General features: G+C 36.8%; 1 protein-coding gene across 1 annotated transcript; it reads right to left on the reverse strand.

The window, feature by feature from the left end:
- Window positions 1-1600: 1600 nt before the first annotated feature.
- LOC110722904 (S-protein homolog 5-like) lies at window positions 1601-2071 on the reverse strand. Its single transcript, XM_021902194.1, has one exon. It carries the CDS (start codon window positions 2069-2071, stop codon window positions 1601-1603), a length of 471 nt encoding a protein of 156 aa, XP_021757886.1.
- Window positions 2072-15029: the final 12958 nt, after the last annotated feature.

Below are 15029 nucleotides of genomic sequence, written 5' to 3' on the forward strand. Positions count from 1 at the left end.
GAGTTAACGTCAGTTAGGTAAAAGGGCATTTAATGCTAATGTACGGTAACTGATGGGTATTTGGTGAATTTGAAAATTTTCACAGGTATTTGGGAATAAAAAAAATTACTCAGGGGCATTTCATGAAATTTCCGCTGTTATTATTATTATTATTATTATTATTATTATTATTATTATTATTATTATTATTATTATTATTATTATTATTATTATTATTATTATTATTATTATTATTATTATTATTATTATTATTATTATTATTATTATTATTATTATTATTATTATTATTATTATTATTATTTTTATTATTATTTCGCCAACAACTACCATTTAAACGACCACTTTTGAGAACATCCATCATTTAAAATTTTCTTTTAAAATAAACTACCACAAAGTCACAAAACATTTGAGTAGCACTACCACGTTTAATTTTTCCGGCAAAAATTTCTTATTAAGAGATCTAGTCTATAGAATATCAATCAATTGTGGCATAGAAAACAAGTTATTTCGGTAATCAAACACAATTATAGGTCATTTATCTTTAATTTTGCATTATATTTTATTTAATTTCTCATTTAAATCTTAAAATTAGAATTTATTGTCAAAAAATTAAATAGAGGCCTAAAATTAGGGATTTGGGATATTTGAAGTGTATTATCAAATTTAGAGTTAATGTAGAGCAATTTTGTTATTTAATTTGGATTTTTTAGAGGGAAATTTTATAAAATATTCCCTCAAAACAGAGATTCTTGCCGGAAACAATAAATGTGGTAGTGCTAATCAAATTTTTTGTGTTTTGGTTGTAAAATTAAAATGGTAGTTGTTTTTCAAAAGTAGTTATTTACATAGTAGTTGTTGGAAAAATTTGCTTATTATTATTATTATTATTATTATTATTATTATTATTATTATTATTATTATTATTACTATTATTTCTATTACTATTACTATTACTATTATTACTACTATTATTACTACTACTATTATTATCATCATCATCATCATCATCATCATCATCATTATCATTATCATTATCATCATCATCATTATGTTGTGTGAATCTGAAAAGCCTTAGCTGTACTGCTACCACGGTGGTGGTAATTTTATTTATTTATGTTTTTTTTTTTTTTTTTGAGAAAAGGATGGTGGTGGTAATATTTTGGTTATTAATTAAAATGAGTCATCTTAAGAGTAAAAAGGGAGTTTGAAAGGAGGAAATTTCCAAGGTATTACATTGGTTGGCGAAGCTAATTAATTATATAATTTATCTCCTAATGGTCAATCTATTAGTTAAGGAAGTTTGAAAATTGAAAACAAGTCCCTGACTATAATCATTACGAATGCTCTTAGAGGTAAATTTTTTTGTTATATAAACAATAAGACTAAACAATAATTCATTAGTTGGAATTATAATTAAGGAGAGAAATTACGAGTCAAATACCTCATAGTATAATAATATAATAAAGCAAAATTATTCTTGTTACCAAATATAGCTAGCTATAACTTTATTCATTTGTTTACCGGATAAGTCATGCATATGATTTATGAGAAAAAGCATTAAACTTTGGTTCACCAAGGCCAAGCCATTAATTCAAAACAATCAATCCCAAGGATAAAAAACCTCGTGACCTTTACCAAAGGTACTAGGACTAGATATGCCCTTGCGTTGAACTTCCCAACGAACATCTCCACAACACCTCAACCTATCTCTTCTATACTTGTAAACATCACAAACTTTGGAGCCACCACTCCATGTAAATCCACAAAAATAAAGAGTAGTTCCCCAAATATTAGGCCTAAACTTAAAACTATATACTTGTCCATAACTTAGGATATGAATACCAAGATCATCGTTCTTTGATTGGCAATGTATGGTTAGTGACTCATTTGTTGCCAAGTGATTCACAATGGAAACAGTTGTTTCACGATCATACTTACACCAGCCTTTAGCAATTAGTATCTTTTTGCGATCACTTTCGATATAAGACTCAGATAAATGTGCGAGGTGGACAAGCAAGGTGAAAATTAACAATGCTAAGAAAATTGAAGATTTCGCAAAAAAATTGGCCATTTATCAAAAGATTTTTCCCTTCAAAATGCTTTAAGTTTTATGATAGAGTAACAATACATATAATGTACCTACTTTTATATTGTGATCCCCAAACCACAATAAAATATAATTTAATATTGATGTGAGCATTTAATAATAATAAAAATCAAAATCAAAAGTATCTTTTTTTACTCAACTTTTTAGCTTATTTTTAGAAATAAATTAAAAACAACCATTATTTTTTCAATAATAAGGTCAATTCAAATTGAAATATTAATAAAAGATCTATTATTTCCTTAACTATAAGATATGATTTTTCAATTTGTTACTAAAATTAAAGTTGACATAATTAATGACACATGTCAGTTCGATCATTACTCTCTCTAAAAAAAATATTAAGTTCATAATGGTAGTTTCTCATTTCTTGTTTGTCTTTTTATACTTTGTAGTTAACAAACCACTCTCTATTATCTAATTATTAAAATGCAAACGGAACACATGCTACTAACATGTGTCATCGTTTCTGTATTTGGTAATTATATATTATATTTTATTATTTTTCTCACTTTCCTAAAACACCACCTAAAATATTTTACTCAATCCGTTTCATAATGTTAGTCTCATTTACGTATATCAATGCAAATCTTTGATCGCAAATATCTTAAATTTTACACTAACAAAAATTATAAAAATTAGATATTAAAAATGTACTCATCAAGCAGAATAAAACTATAACTCATACGACTATATTTGTTCTCATATATAGAGAGAGATTTTACATATTCTCACAAATTTTTAATAGTAAAAAGATTCAAAACGGGACTAACATTATAAAACAGATGGAGTGCCATTTCTCTCTCACTCTCTTTCATGTTCCCTATAACTATGGTTAAAAAAAATTATTCTCTCTCACATGCTATCTTTTTCATAGTCCAAGTTATACATTTATCAAAATAAATCAATCACCTACTTGCATAACATTTGTAATAAAGCAAATAACTCTCTTATATCTCCGCATATGTGGAGAGAGTATTATGTAAAGTAAAATGAATAAAATTAGCACCTATTAATCTTATATTCAGGGTCACCTAAAATGTTTTAGGGGCTCTGTTCTAACCTTATATATTGGGCCCTAATTTAAAGTACAAATTTTATAAGAAATTATTTTAATAATGAAAAGATAAGATTAGAACATTTTCAATAATTTTTTTCGCAAATTTAGTAATTCATTATACTTTGTATAAACATATTGAACAATTGGTATATAGGTATTAACAACTTCTAAATCAAAATAAATAAAGATTTACTTGAAAGTAGCCTTCAAACATTTTCTTAATATCCACCTTCAAAAATTGAAAATTGCAATTAGTTCATATAAAAAATAAAAAAAAATCAATAAAAAATAGTTTTCTATAGTATGCGTACCTGATGTTGAACTATAAAAAATTCCCTTAAGAAAATAATGGCTATGGAAATTCCCCTTATTTAGTTTTTTACCCCTTAAACCAATTAACTATTACTTCGTATTATGAATCTTAATTATTATTTTTTATTTGTTCTCAAAATTTATTTCAATATGATATCATATTGAAAGAAGAAATATGGCGGTAAAAATTTGATGTTGTTGATATACAAAAATTAAGAATTTAATAGTAAAAACTACAAACTAATTCCTCTCTTAAAATGATTCAAAATGACTGAGAAAATCTTCTCATAACCATTGTAATAAATAGCGGAAGGCAAGAACCTTATTGATAAATTAAACTTTTGGGTAGAACAAGAAAATTAATTATCGAAAAGAACTGAATGAAAGAATTTGGAAAATTTTAGTGTTTTTAAGAAAATTAGGATCACTTTATGGTGGAGAATAGTCTGAGAATTTGAATTAGTGGAAGTAAATTAAGTAAGAAAATGGAAGATAATTGACTCCATTAGCATAGTAAGACAAAGTTTTTTTTTTTTTTTTTAAATTTAATTTTTTTGTTTTAAAACGTTAAAAGTTAGGTTTCCACAAAATGGGCCTCATAGCCCTATGCTAAAGGTCTGTTTGCACAGGTCTTTAGTCGACCTTGATTTTATTTATTATTATATTTTCATTTACTTATAAATATTGTTGTATACCTTTTAAATTTAATTTTGTTCAAAATTAAAAAGTTATAGTGCTTAAAGGCACCGTCCGACCAATAACTGGTTTTCTTTTAAATCCTCATTAGATTTTGTACAATATTGACGTACTTTGTATATATAGTAATAAGTGAATTTCTAGTGGAGGAATGACTTTCTCTTTGTTGAGATGTAACTCCTCTTGTCTTTGTGTGTGAGGCTTGAGTAGTTTAGAAGAGTGTATGGTATCATTAATTTGAAGTGGATTTTCTAGATCTTGATGATCCTTACTAATTTGTTCCCTTATGGGCAGAACACTTGGGAGCCATGAAATAACTTTCAAATACATAAAGTAACATGGATTTAGTTTAAGGCCAGGATCTCCCACTGTATGTGATCGCCAAAAAGCTTGTTGAGGTAAATATTGTTATTTACCAACTAGTCAAATACCATTTCATGTTCTAGGATATTAAGGGGTTGCCCCTACTATCACTAGTTACACTTTGATAACCTCGCTCACGTAAAACAACAATAAAGTAAAGAGGTTATCCGTAAAATTAGTTAAACTTGAATTGAATTACTAAAGAACTAATGTATTAACATTGACAAAAGAGGTAAATGCTTTTCATTAGTTAAAAGATAAAATCAGGCTACAATTTGTACTATACAATTGGAATAATCGAGTGATCTTTAATACATACTAAGTAATTCTAAACTATCGCTAAGGGAAAGCTAAGAAAGTGCTAAAGTAAGCATAAAGAAAATGGAATGTTTTTGTTAGTTGACTCTTTTCTTTTGAGATTCTTCCACTTTTTATAAGAGAAGGACTTTTAAAAATATGTTCGTGATCATCTTTCAATTGCTACACGGTTTTTCTCCTTGGTGCCAACCATCACTTTTGAATTTAACTTTGATAGGCTAAATGCCACATATTTCCTTGATCGTGGGCTACTTAATTGGGTCCGATATTGCACTTGTTATCCTTTTACAATATTCTTCCATATAGTGCAAGACTCTTCAATATTAACATGTCAAATCTCCCTACCTCGAGTCAAGCTTTGATCAACTTCCTTTAAAAATCAAAGTAAACAAATCTCAACAAAATTTTAAATTTGGGTGTTACAAAGCCTATTAAGGAGAAGGACGTCGGTTCGAAAAAACCAAATCAAGTAAAAGTGGAGCCGAGTAAAGAGACGACTCAGCCTCATAAATCAAGTGCTTTGAGGAAGCAAACAAAGATGTACCACAAGAAAACCACCTCTACCTCAAACCTAACCCTATGCTCCCGACAACAACTTCAACACCATCACCACAACACAAACAAGTTAAAAATACCCTAGACACGTGGCCCAATTAGAGAGCTAGTGTCAAGCCTGGGAAGGTCCAATATGGGCCACTCACCAGCTGACACGTGTCAGCCTTAGATATTAGTTGGAATTGCGGCCTTCAAGGCTAATTTCCCGAGAAAGTCGCAAAACGGCACAGCCCATTAGGTCAAAATGAGCTAATGAGCATGTATTCCCATGACCCTATAAATAAGGATATTTCCCCTATTTTGAGGACACGTTCATTAATTACACTACCTTACATTATCTCTCATCAAAGAAAAAACCTGATCTTGGAATCCAAGAAGATCTCACTTTATCTTTCTACGCTCTTTACATTCTCCAACACGTTCTAACTTGATCATCGGAGGCGGAGCCCCTACCAATCGGAGTCTCCGTGTTTTTCATGTACGGACCGTGCTAGACCAGTCTTCGAGCTATTACTCTCCGGAGGGGAAAAAAACCCAAAACATTTGGTGTCGTCTGTGGGGAGATTACCTCAAAGATGGTTCAAGAGTCTGTACCGCCGCAAGACCCCAACCGTCCTATAGTTGATGGGGAGGTCTTTACATACCATGAAGATAACCACGACGTGGACGTCAAAACATACATGGCTGCTGACAGATCACTTATTTCTAAACACATCCGTTCCAAAGACAAGCTGGAACGAGTTAACAATGAAGCTAGTACCAACAAGATTGTTGGACCACTGCCTGGTAACACCAAGGCGGCATGGGGTAAGGCTTCAATAACCCAGGATGGACTCATGAAATTCATGCCAAGTTTTAAGGGTGAAATCAAGGACCTGATAAACAAGAGGATGGCGGGTTCTAACAAGGGTTAGTCGGCCAAGAAGACTCCTCAAGTTGAGAGGAGGAAGTCATTTAGAGACAGGCAGCCTACTCCACGTCCATAAGAGAAGACTACGCCTTCCATTGACTGGACTAAGATTCTTATGCCCCAGACGGGCAAAAGAAAGGTCATCCGAGTTGTTCAGCCGGATGACAGCAAGAAAACCTTCTCCGATGCTCAACACATCATCGAGCACAACCGGAGCCACCAACTGTCTAAGTCAGCCTCTACATCTAGCTTTCCATACTGCTTAAAAAAATACATCCGCAAGAATTCTAAGTCCTTGTATGAGACCCATACAGGCGATAAGTCCATTCATACTGGCCCTCAGATGATTGGGTCAGCCCCGTATGTGCCTCAGATTCCATACAGGCAGTACACCCCTCATTTCATGAAGTCGACCCTCTTTGGGGGACAAGCGACATATAATATCAAACCCTTGGACTAGCAGCTCCGTCTGCTTAAACTTGGTGAACAAATTTCTATGTTCGCCAAGGAGATAACAGAGGCAGCACAGTCGGCCATGGTTAAGAATGTGTTGTTTTGTGCCTATGAGGACCACCTCATGGCCTACACCAACCTAATGCACATGCATGTGTTGGAAGATGCAATGTAGTGCCGATATATCCTAGCTACATTGAAGCGAATAGCCCAGCACTGGTTTGGCAACCTTCCAGCCGGATACATTGAGAGCTTTAGGAGCCTTACCTTCTTGTTTGCCTCTAACTTCTTGATGAACATCCCTGCCAAGTAAAACAAGTCTCGATTTGAGCACCATACTGCAGGGAAAGAGAGGACTTCGCTCCTATGTTAGACTGTTCAATCTGGTGAGAATCTTGATTCAAGGGATGTTTAATAAGGTAGCTTATATAAAGTTCTTCAAGGGTCTGAAGGAAGGGTCAGCCTTTAAGTTTAACCTCGTCCGAAAGAGGGTCTTCACCCTCCAAGAAGCGTTGATAGAGGCGGAGAGCTTTATCTAATTAATCCACCGACCTCTGCTCGTCCGCTATCAGTCAGACTCCAAGAACTCTGACAAACAAAAAAAGAGTCGGTCTGCTCAGCCGGCTCAGAAAGCTGAAGAGAGCAAAAAGAGAAAAGAAGTCTGGGTGGTTGATGAGCCTAATCAGCCATTCAAAAAGAAAAAGAAAGAATTCAAACCGTACATTTCGAGGTACGAGTTTAATAAAGACTACTACTTCATTATCATGGAGATGAAGGATCGGTTGACCATTGAGAAGCCGAATCCGATGAAGTGTTCCTTCCAGTTACGAAAAAAAATTAAATACTTTCATTTCCATGAGGAAGTCGGCCACAACACCAACGACTATTATTATCTCAAGTGGACGTTGGACCGTCTGGCCGTCATCATCCCAGCTCCCATGTTGTTGAAATATGAAAAGGATGATGGTTCTGTTAGCTCCCTTCAAGGGGATCATAAGACGGCAAAGAAAAGTAAAGCTGATTAGCTGGTGGAGGTGAAGAAAGAAAAAACTAGCAATCACTGACTGAGGAATGGTCAGATGAATTGCGTCCTCAGCTGAGTGGTGATCATATTGATATTCCTCTGGACGGCACCCGTCTAAAGTGAAGTGTTAAGGTGGGGACGACTGCCTTTGAAAGGTTAGGTGCAAACTTGCACCTCCTACTGAAAGAATTCAAAGACATTTTTGCCTTTGAAGTGTAAAAGATGTCAAACATCAGCTCGGATCTTGCTGTCCAAAAAATCGTTGTGGATCCCAAAATAAAGCCCATACAACAAAAGAAAAGAAATCACGGCGAAGAGAGAAGTCACACAACAGCCGCCGATGTTAAAAAGTTGTTAGACGCTGGCTTCATTCGGCCGTGTGACTTCCCTGACTGGATTAAGAATGTGGTGCTTGTATAGAAGCCGAATGGTACTTGACGCATGTGTGTAGATTACACTGACTTGAACAAGGCATGTCCAAAGGACAGTTACCCACTTCCAAAGATTGACATCCTGGTCGACTCTACAGCCGAGCATGCCTTGATGATTTTTATGGATGCCTGCTCAAGTTTCCACCAGATACCCCTGTGGAAAAAAGATCAAGAGAATACAACGTTCGTCACTGAGCAGGGGTTATTCTGATACACGGTAATGCCGTTTGGCTTGAAGAATGCGTCGGCTACTTTCTAACGGATGATTAATACCGTCTTCATTAATCAGATTGGAAGGAATGTAGAGGCGTACATTGATGACATGAGCGTCAACTCCAATCTACAGATGGATAACCTCAATGAGCTGATCTCAGAGAAACCTTCACCACACTCAAGCGACATAAGGTCATGTTAAATCCCAAGAAATGTGTTTTTGGTGTTGAATCTGGGATGTTTCGTGGTTTCCTCATTGATCAAAAGGGGGATAGAGGCAAACCTTGAAAAGATATAGGCAGTGATTGACATGAAGTCACCCTGCACTGTCAAGGAAGTTCATAAGCTCACCGGTTGCTTGGCGGCGTTGGGGAGATTCCTCAGCTGGTCAGGTGACAGATGACTTTACTTCTTCCAATCAATCAGGAAGAAGACTAGATTTGCATGGGGAATGATGCTGAGGCGGCCATTCAAAAATTTAAAGAACACTTACACTCTTTTATGAGGCTTGTTAGCCCTCTGCCCAAGGAGACGCTTTACATGTACTTAGTCGTCTCATATCATACCCTCAGCGTTGTTCTCCTTACTAAGAGAGAAGACATTAAGTTCCCGGTCTATTTCATTAGGCATGTTCTCAGAAATACTGAACTAAGGTACCCCATGGTTGAAAATTTTGACCTCGCCATTTACATGGCTGTTAAGTAGTTGAAACCTTACTTCTTGGCACATTCGGTTGTGGTCTGCACAGACCAACCTCTCAAACGGCAAATGACAACCTTAGAGTCATCTGGTAGGATTCTCAAATGGGATATTAAAATGTAGATTCTTGAAATTACATTCAAACCAAGGGAGGAGGTGAAAGGTTAGGCGTTTTCCAAATTCATTATCGAAATGACAATGTCGGCTGCAACAGACCACCCTTATTAGGTTTGGAGAGTGTTTGTAGACGGGAGCTCTACTATGAATGGCTGTAGTGCAGGAATTATTTGCCAGTCTCTTGAAGGGGATTAATACGAGTATGCACTACGGTTCAAGTTCCAGGCCTAAAAAAAGTGGCAGAATATGAAGCCCTGTTAGCCGGCATCCGCTTGCGCAAGGCGGTTGGGGAAACAAAAATTGACGTCTACTCTGACTCTTATTTGGTCGTTAGCCAATACCATGGTGACTATGAAGCCACTCATCCAGAAATTATCAAATACCTTCAGGCAGTCAAAACTTAAGCTAGGGCACTTGAAGATTTCAATCTAAGTGAAGTGCCCAACTTTCATTGATAGGATTTTTCAAACCAACTGCGACATTGAGTGTCTTGCCACCCTTCGACGCATAGAGGCGTCCTGCAATTTCCTAGTGTGATCTGATCTTTTTCTTAGGGCCTTCAACACAACCAGGCTTTTACCCGCGGTTGTAGGACGTTTTGGATTCTGTTGAGAAGAAGAGATCGACTGAGAAGGGTTCTTCTTTAAGGTATTGGTCGGGGTCTTAGCTAGATCCTCCCCTGGTTGCTTTATCATTTTGGAGATAGAGCGTGGAATGGCTCTACTTCCACTCTACAAGTGAAGTGAAAAGGTTACAACCGGAAAATAATTAAGTTTAAGTTAAAAAGTCAGAAAGCATGGAAGGCAACCCTTACCCCGTCATTGTTGGCCTCCAAGGCCGTCTTCTTCTGCTGAAGCTGCTCCTTCCTCAGCTAAGCAATCAACTTGGCAGGCGTTTAATTAGCGTCCACCATCTTTAGCACTTCTTCTACAGAAAACAAGGGGGAAAGCTAAGTTCGCTATATCATCCTACAGGCGGCACCTCTATAAACTAGTCGTTTCCTATCGGATGATTGTCCTTGAAGTCTTGGAAGCTACCTTTCAACGTAGCAATGTCCTTAGGGGATATTCCTATCTGTGTTAGGTTAGTCTTTGATGGCCCCTTGGCCGGCTACTAATAGTCAGCAACAATGTCTTCTTATTCAGAGCTAGAAGCCTTTGAACCGGATCTTTCAACGTCCTCTTCGCCGCCTGGCTCTTCATCTTAGTTACGATCAAAGGCGGATCCTTTGTCGTCTGACTCCCTTAGTATTCCGTCACTAGGGGTAGATGGGGCACTAGCCGGAGAGGATCATGCTTGCTCCTCCAACCCCTCATACTCCTTATCCAAAGTAACTTCGCTGGCGGGCACTTCCTGAGCACACCACCTCCTTGGCTTTGTAGCCATCTGTTTAGTTCCTGCCATAGTGTCCTGCATAGACACAAAGATGGAAGGATTTGGGGATGAGCAAAGCAGGTCCAAATGTCTAGAAAAGGCACACCCGATTTTAGATTCGGCCGTACTAAGAGACCAGCTGAATGACCTAGGCAGTGTCGTGTGTGTCGATGGATAGTCCATTTTTATTTGAAAATGTATGAACATAAATGGAAAAATCATAAAAAATTGAAGTGGGTATAGGCGGTTACCTTTAACTTAGCTCTAAAAATAGCCTTAGACGGTGAGTGGTTAAGTGTGCTGGAAAAACAGGCTGACACTTGAAAAATCACTACATGCGATATTAGAGTGTCTCTCTCTAGACTTGAAAAAGGTTAAAGATGGGGAGAAAATGGGGTTAAAACCTATTTATAAAGAGGTAAAATGGGAGCATCTCTGTCATACCTCAGAAGGTAAACAATTTTTTATTAGTTCACCATTCACAGGGTAACGCATGTCACAGGCACAACGTGGCCTGCCATGTCACCCCTGCAAGGGGCAAATGTTTAGGGTAAATATACCCTAGACATGTGGCCCAATCAGAGAGTGTAGACACCTAAAAATGTATCCCCAAAACAAAACCTGATGATGAACAACCTTTCACCGCCACTATTGGTCGGGTTCAGTATTTAATCCCGAGAGTGCTGAAAAAATCGTCTATGATTAAATTCATATTTTTGAATAGTCCATGGATTAGTCTTGATGTTTAGTAAAAGCATAGTTTTAATTTCAGCCCAAATTTATTATTTAATTTTAGCCCAAACCTTTTTTTATTTATTGTTTTATTATTTGTTTTTGGCCCAAACCTTTTATTTATTTTATTATTTTAGCCCAAATAATAATAAATCAGAAAAAGGCCCGAAGTTATCAATCGGCACTAAAAATGCTGAACGAAATTAGGGTTAAAAATGTATTTAGACGGAAAAACGGGCTGGGAATTCCCGCGCCACGACAGGTACCCACCGTGTCACGGAAATCATTCCCATCTGACGGTGGGATTTCCCGTGACACGGGAAATCTGCCGTGACACGGGAATTTATGTGTCTTTTCCGCGTAAACCCTTAACGCGTTTTCTTCCCCGTTTACTAAAAATTTCCCGCGTCACACTAAAAATGCACCGTGTCACGGGAAAGTTTCTCGTCTGATGGTGGGACTTCCCGTGTCACGGTACAGTTTTCCGTGTCGCGGGATACTTTTTTAGGGTTTTTTATCATTTTAGGGTTCCGTGTGCTCCCTCAGCACATTTTCTCTATAAATACCCCCTCGTTTCTAATGTACGGGGGCATCAATTAATTCTCTAGTTGATATTTTTTCTCTTCTATGCTTTAGCCTAAACACTAGCCTACCCTTCTTATTTCAAAATTCCTTCTTCAAGTACTCCAAGGAGTCCATACTTTACTCGTGGTTCTGTCCTTAAGCCAAGGCGTTATAGGTAGAACCGTTTGAGGGTTTGGCCCCAAATCAACTCTACTTAATTTAATTTAATTTAATTATTGTTTAATTATTATTATTTCCTTAAAGTTACTAACTCATTTATTATTTTGTAGTTGCAAACAAACAGAATCAAAGTAAGAATTATGTTCCTTTTATTTCTATTATTTTTCTAACGATTTTTATATTGTTGGAATTATTGTTAAATTGCTTCCAATATTAATGTTTATTCTATTATTTTATGATCACCATATTGCATGTTTAAAGGGAATATGTAATTGAAAATCACGCCTAATAAGATAATTTGGAAAACCGGTTTAGGTTCCTTTTTAATCTTGTTATTTAATTTAAGTGATCACAAGTATTTTAGAATTATATGTTGCATTAATATTCAACCAATTTAGCTTAATAATAGTTTGGAGCGAATTGAATATTTTGTTTGTATGCCTTTGAGATCGCAGGAATCACTTTTCACTATAAGAATCGAGTAGAGGCCAATACAGGCAAATGTGACTCCATGACTCACTTCGTACCATCATCCCCGATCCTCCTTTCGTGGTTCCGAACCATATGGAGTTAGTAATCTCATGGATTATGAATGGGGTGTAACATTCACGAGTTAATCGTTGTTGCCTATCGTTGTCCCTTTAATTGTGGTTGCCTTTTATGATCCGTGAACGATTTACAAGTTCCTTAAAAACTTGTTGGCGGCTCCCTACGTTATATGTCCCTAATCGTATTATGTCAATTCCCACTTCCTATGAGTGCCAAGCATATTCACCACATGCTTTTAACGCAGGCGTACTTCAAACAACGCTTACAATTTGGCGACTCCACTTGGGAGGATTCTTGGTTATTTATCGATTTGAGTGATCGATATTTAATTAAGATGAGTGGATGTGACTTGAAAGATTCTTGAAAAATATTCCTGTGATTAATTTGGCATTTTTGCATATGCATAGACGTTTTAACGTCGCATTTAGGTCTGTCCCGTAGGAAAAATTGAATAACTTGATTGCGTACGATGGAAAATAGGGCACCAGTCAGATTTTTTGACTGCCGTGCCACGGAAAAATCTGCCGTCTCACGGTACAGTGCACCGTCCGACGGTGTGCCGTATCGTGGCACGGCAGTCCTAAAATCAGTCCGGTGGCTTATTTTCTCTTCTCACAGTCAACTTCCTTCGATTTTTCTGAAAATACGTATGTGTTCTACATACGTCTTAGCCCAGGGGGATTTAAGCTCTATCAACCCAAAAACGCTCATGGCAATAAGGGTTCATCCGAGTTATTAAATCCACCCAAACCATGGAGTCGAGTTCGATTTCATCACGAACTCGCGGAGCCGCCCGTTGGCATACACCCTTAAGGGAGGCTGCCTTGCTAACGCGTCTAAACTCTTAACCATGGTCCATTTTGACACCCAAAGCTTGACCAATAGTTTAACATAGATCTTGACTATAGGTTGCAAACTTTTTTACATCATCGTGCCTAAATGCTATTTGGTTGTTTGGTGCTAACCTTCATGTGTTTACTCTTTTGTTTAACCCATGACCGAGGGTTTTTATTCTCACATAGTAGAATTAGTACGGACCTAAAATCGATTAAAATCTAGAAAAATCACAAAACTGACCTGGAACTGTGCACCGTATCACGACATGTTCTGTCGCGCCACGGTGAACAATGCCGTGACATGGGGCCTTCTACCGTCTGACGGTAGACTGCACCGTGTCACGACAGTCAGCACCGTGACACGGTGCCCAGGAAAAGTGTCCTGTCAGTATTTTTTCGGTTTTTATGCATGCGTATGTGGTTGATGTGTTCAGTTTGGTGTCATGTCTAGCTGTACGGTCAAAACACGTATCTATAACCTCACTTAATCACTCACATATCGTGTTCACACACTTTTTTCCCTTAGTCATGCACTACTTTTTGACCGTAATTTAGGGTAGTCTTGTTTTTTGTGTCGTTTTTTTTTCGGAGTAAGTCAGATAGTATCCTCCCATATTTTTAAAATAATAAAAAAATAATAAACAAATAGAACTTCAAAATTATAGATTTTTTTAAAAAAATTTATTTTTTCTTTTTTAATCCGGATTGGTTAAGGTTAAGTTTGGTTATTGAAGGTGTGTTTGTTTTGGTGTCACAGCACTTGGTCAAGAAGCAGGGGTAGATTGTTACGGTTCGAGTCAATACCTCAACAACCTCTTATACCAAAGAGGCGTACAAGGAAACCACCATAATCATCTCCACAAGATCCATCTCCAGTCTACTTTCAACCAATGGCTACTAAGGAAGACATCGAGAACATCAACAAGACAATTTAAATGTTGTCTAACATGATGCAAACACTCACCACTAGAGTCAGCACGGTAAAGCAAGACAATCAAAACAATGTCACTACCGCTGCAATGGACAAGATGAAGGAACAGATGAGTAAGATTTCTGAAGAATTCACTTATGTGGAACAGCCTGTCACCTCTTCGTCCATAAGGGACAAACTTCCTGAAAAGTTTTCCACTGCTGACATTCCCAAATTCAAGCCTACTGATAATCCACTTTTTCATTTGAAGGCTTTTTCTGCAACCATGGCTCTTAAGGGAGTAGATGTAACATTCTTCCCTACAGTGTTCCCTCTTTCCTTGGAGCATGCCTGTCAACAGTGGTTTATACTCTTTGGAATTCAAACATGTCGCGACCTGGGAGGATGTAGCTGAAAGCTTTATGAATCGTTACAAATGTAACATTCAGGCCAAGACTTCTGAATGTGAACTCTCCATTCTCAAACAGAAAGAGAATGAAGGCTTCACCACTTACTTAAGCAGGTGGAGGGAAAAAATCGCGCTCTTGGTGGATCCCCCCCCAGGAAAAAGAAATGGTTCGCTTGTTCATTGCCAATCTGACTCATAAGTACAAGCAAAACTTGAAGTT

The sequence above is a fragment of the Chenopodium quinoa genome, unplaced genomic scaffold (assembly GCF_001683475.1).
Source record: "Chenopodium quinoa cultivar QQ74 unplaced genomic scaffold, ASM168347v1, whole genome shotgun sequence".
NCBI lineage: Eukaryota > Viridiplantae > Streptophyta > Magnoliopsida > Caryophyllales > Amaranthaceae > Chenopodium > Chenopodium quinoa.

What these genes read in the sequence shown, in the direction of transcription:
- LOC110722904 (XM_021902194.1), bottom strand. Translation starts at nt 2,071, where the DNA reads ATGGCCAATTTTTTTGCGAAATCTTCAATTTTCTTAGCATTGTTAATT.